At 55.3% G+C, this 1,496-nt stretch overlaps 1 protein-coding gene across 1 annotated transcript in view; it reads left to right on the top strand.

Moving 5' to 3' along the window:
* The window catches only part of TIA1 (TIA1 cytotoxic granule-associated RNA binding protein), a gene marked incomplete at its 5' end in the record, with an annotated part of 16,909 nt that overhangs the window by 658 nt on the left and 14,755 nt on the right, over positions 1-1,496 (top strand). The window contains 2 exons of the mRNA XM_017726653.1: positions 553-649; positions 1,092-1,190. Coding sequence (XP_017582142.1) covers positions 553-649; positions 1,092-1,190 — 196 coding nt within the window. The remainder of the gene's footprint in view (positions 1-552; positions 650-1,091; positions 1,191-1,496) is intronic.

The raw sequence follows: 1,496 nt of genomic DNA, 5'->3' as shown, positions 1-1,496 counted from the left end.
TGGAGTTTGTGTACGGAGAAAAAAATGAGTGTAGGGATGTGGGAACTGGAGTCTGTACTGGGAAATAAATGGGTGTAGGGATGTGGGAGTTGGAGTTTCTGTACTGGGAAATAAATGAGTGTAGGGATGTGGGAACTGGAGTCTACTGGGAAATAAATGGGTGTAGGGATGTGGGAACTGGAGTCTCTACTGGGAAATCAGTTTGGAAGGTCGAGTTCATGGAGTCATGGGATCATGGAATGGTTTGGGTGGGAAGGGACATTAAACCCACCCAGTGCCAGCCCTGCCATGGGCAGGGACATCTCCCCCTATCCCAGATGGCTCCAACCTGGCCTTGGGCACTTCCAGGGATCCAGGGGCAGCCACAGCTTCTCTGGGAATTCCAGCCCAGCCCCTCCCCACCCTCATTCCTTCCCATTATCCCATCTCACCCAGCCCTCCAGCACTGGGAAGCCATTCCCCCTTTTCCTATCTCTCCATCCCTTATCCCAGGCCCCTCCTCAGGTTCCAGCGTGTCCAACATCCATCTCCATCCCTGTGTTTGACCCTCAGGTACGTGGGGAACCTCTCCCGGGACGTGACTGAGGCTCTGATCCTCCAGCTCTTCAGCCAGATCGGACCCTGCAAGAACTGCAAGATGATCATGGATGTAAGAGCCTGAATCCTCTGATTTCCCTGTTCCTGGGAGCTGCTGGCTCCAGGCTGTGCTTGTGGGTCTGGGAATTCCTCTGGAAACACACAGCCACCTTAAATAAATCTGGAGATGCAGTCAGGTGTTTTTGGCATCATTTCTGCCACATGCCTGGTGGTAAATTTAAGGATGGGTGGACATGGAGAGGGACAATGAATTCATTAAATCATGGGGAGGTTGTAAATGAGGTTTTACAAATTCTTCACCATAACTTTACCTTTCTAAAGCAGAATTGAAACCTCTGGAAGCATTGGTAGTAGAGTAAGAGTAAGAAAACTCTCCCTGTAGAGTCAGAAAACCTGTCCACGCGGGGCTGTGGCGGTGTCAGCAGTCAGAGGCAGAGCAGAGCAGCCAGAGTCCGGGTTTGTATCCCTAATCCCGGGCTCGTTTCCTGTCTCAGACAGCTGGGAATGATCCCTACTGCTTCGTGGAGTTCTACGAGCACCGGCACGCGGCCGCCGCGCTGGCCGCCATGAACGGCAGGAAGATAATGGGTAAGGTAAGCTGCCATGGCCCGGGGTGAGTTTGGGCTGCCACACGGGCTGCGCCAGGGGCCCTGCGGGCATTCCAGGGGCACATCCCGCTGGGAGCGATGGGGACTCTTCGTTTGGGGTGGAGATCTTGATGGGACCTGACTGGGAGGAGGAGTTCGGAATGCCGGGAGGAGGAGTTCAGAGTGCCGGGAGGAGGAGTTCGGAGTGTCGGGGGGGGGGGGTCGGGGGGGGGGGGGGGGGGGATACTGGAGTTACTGGGAGACAAACTGGGGGTTACTGGGAGCTACTGGGAGCCGTGTGGGGACACTGGT

Source organism: Corvus brachyrhynchos, unplaced genomic scaffold (assembly GCF_000691975.1).
Source record: "Corvus brachyrhynchos isolate BGI_N302 unplaced genomic scaffold, ASM69197v1 scaffold342, whole genome shotgun sequence".
In the NCBI taxonomy this organism is placed as follows: Eukaryota; Metazoa; Chordata; class Aves; order Passeriformes; family Corvidae; genus Corvus; species Corvus brachyrhynchos.
This window is presented reverse-complemented; position numbering and strand designations above follow the sequence as displayed.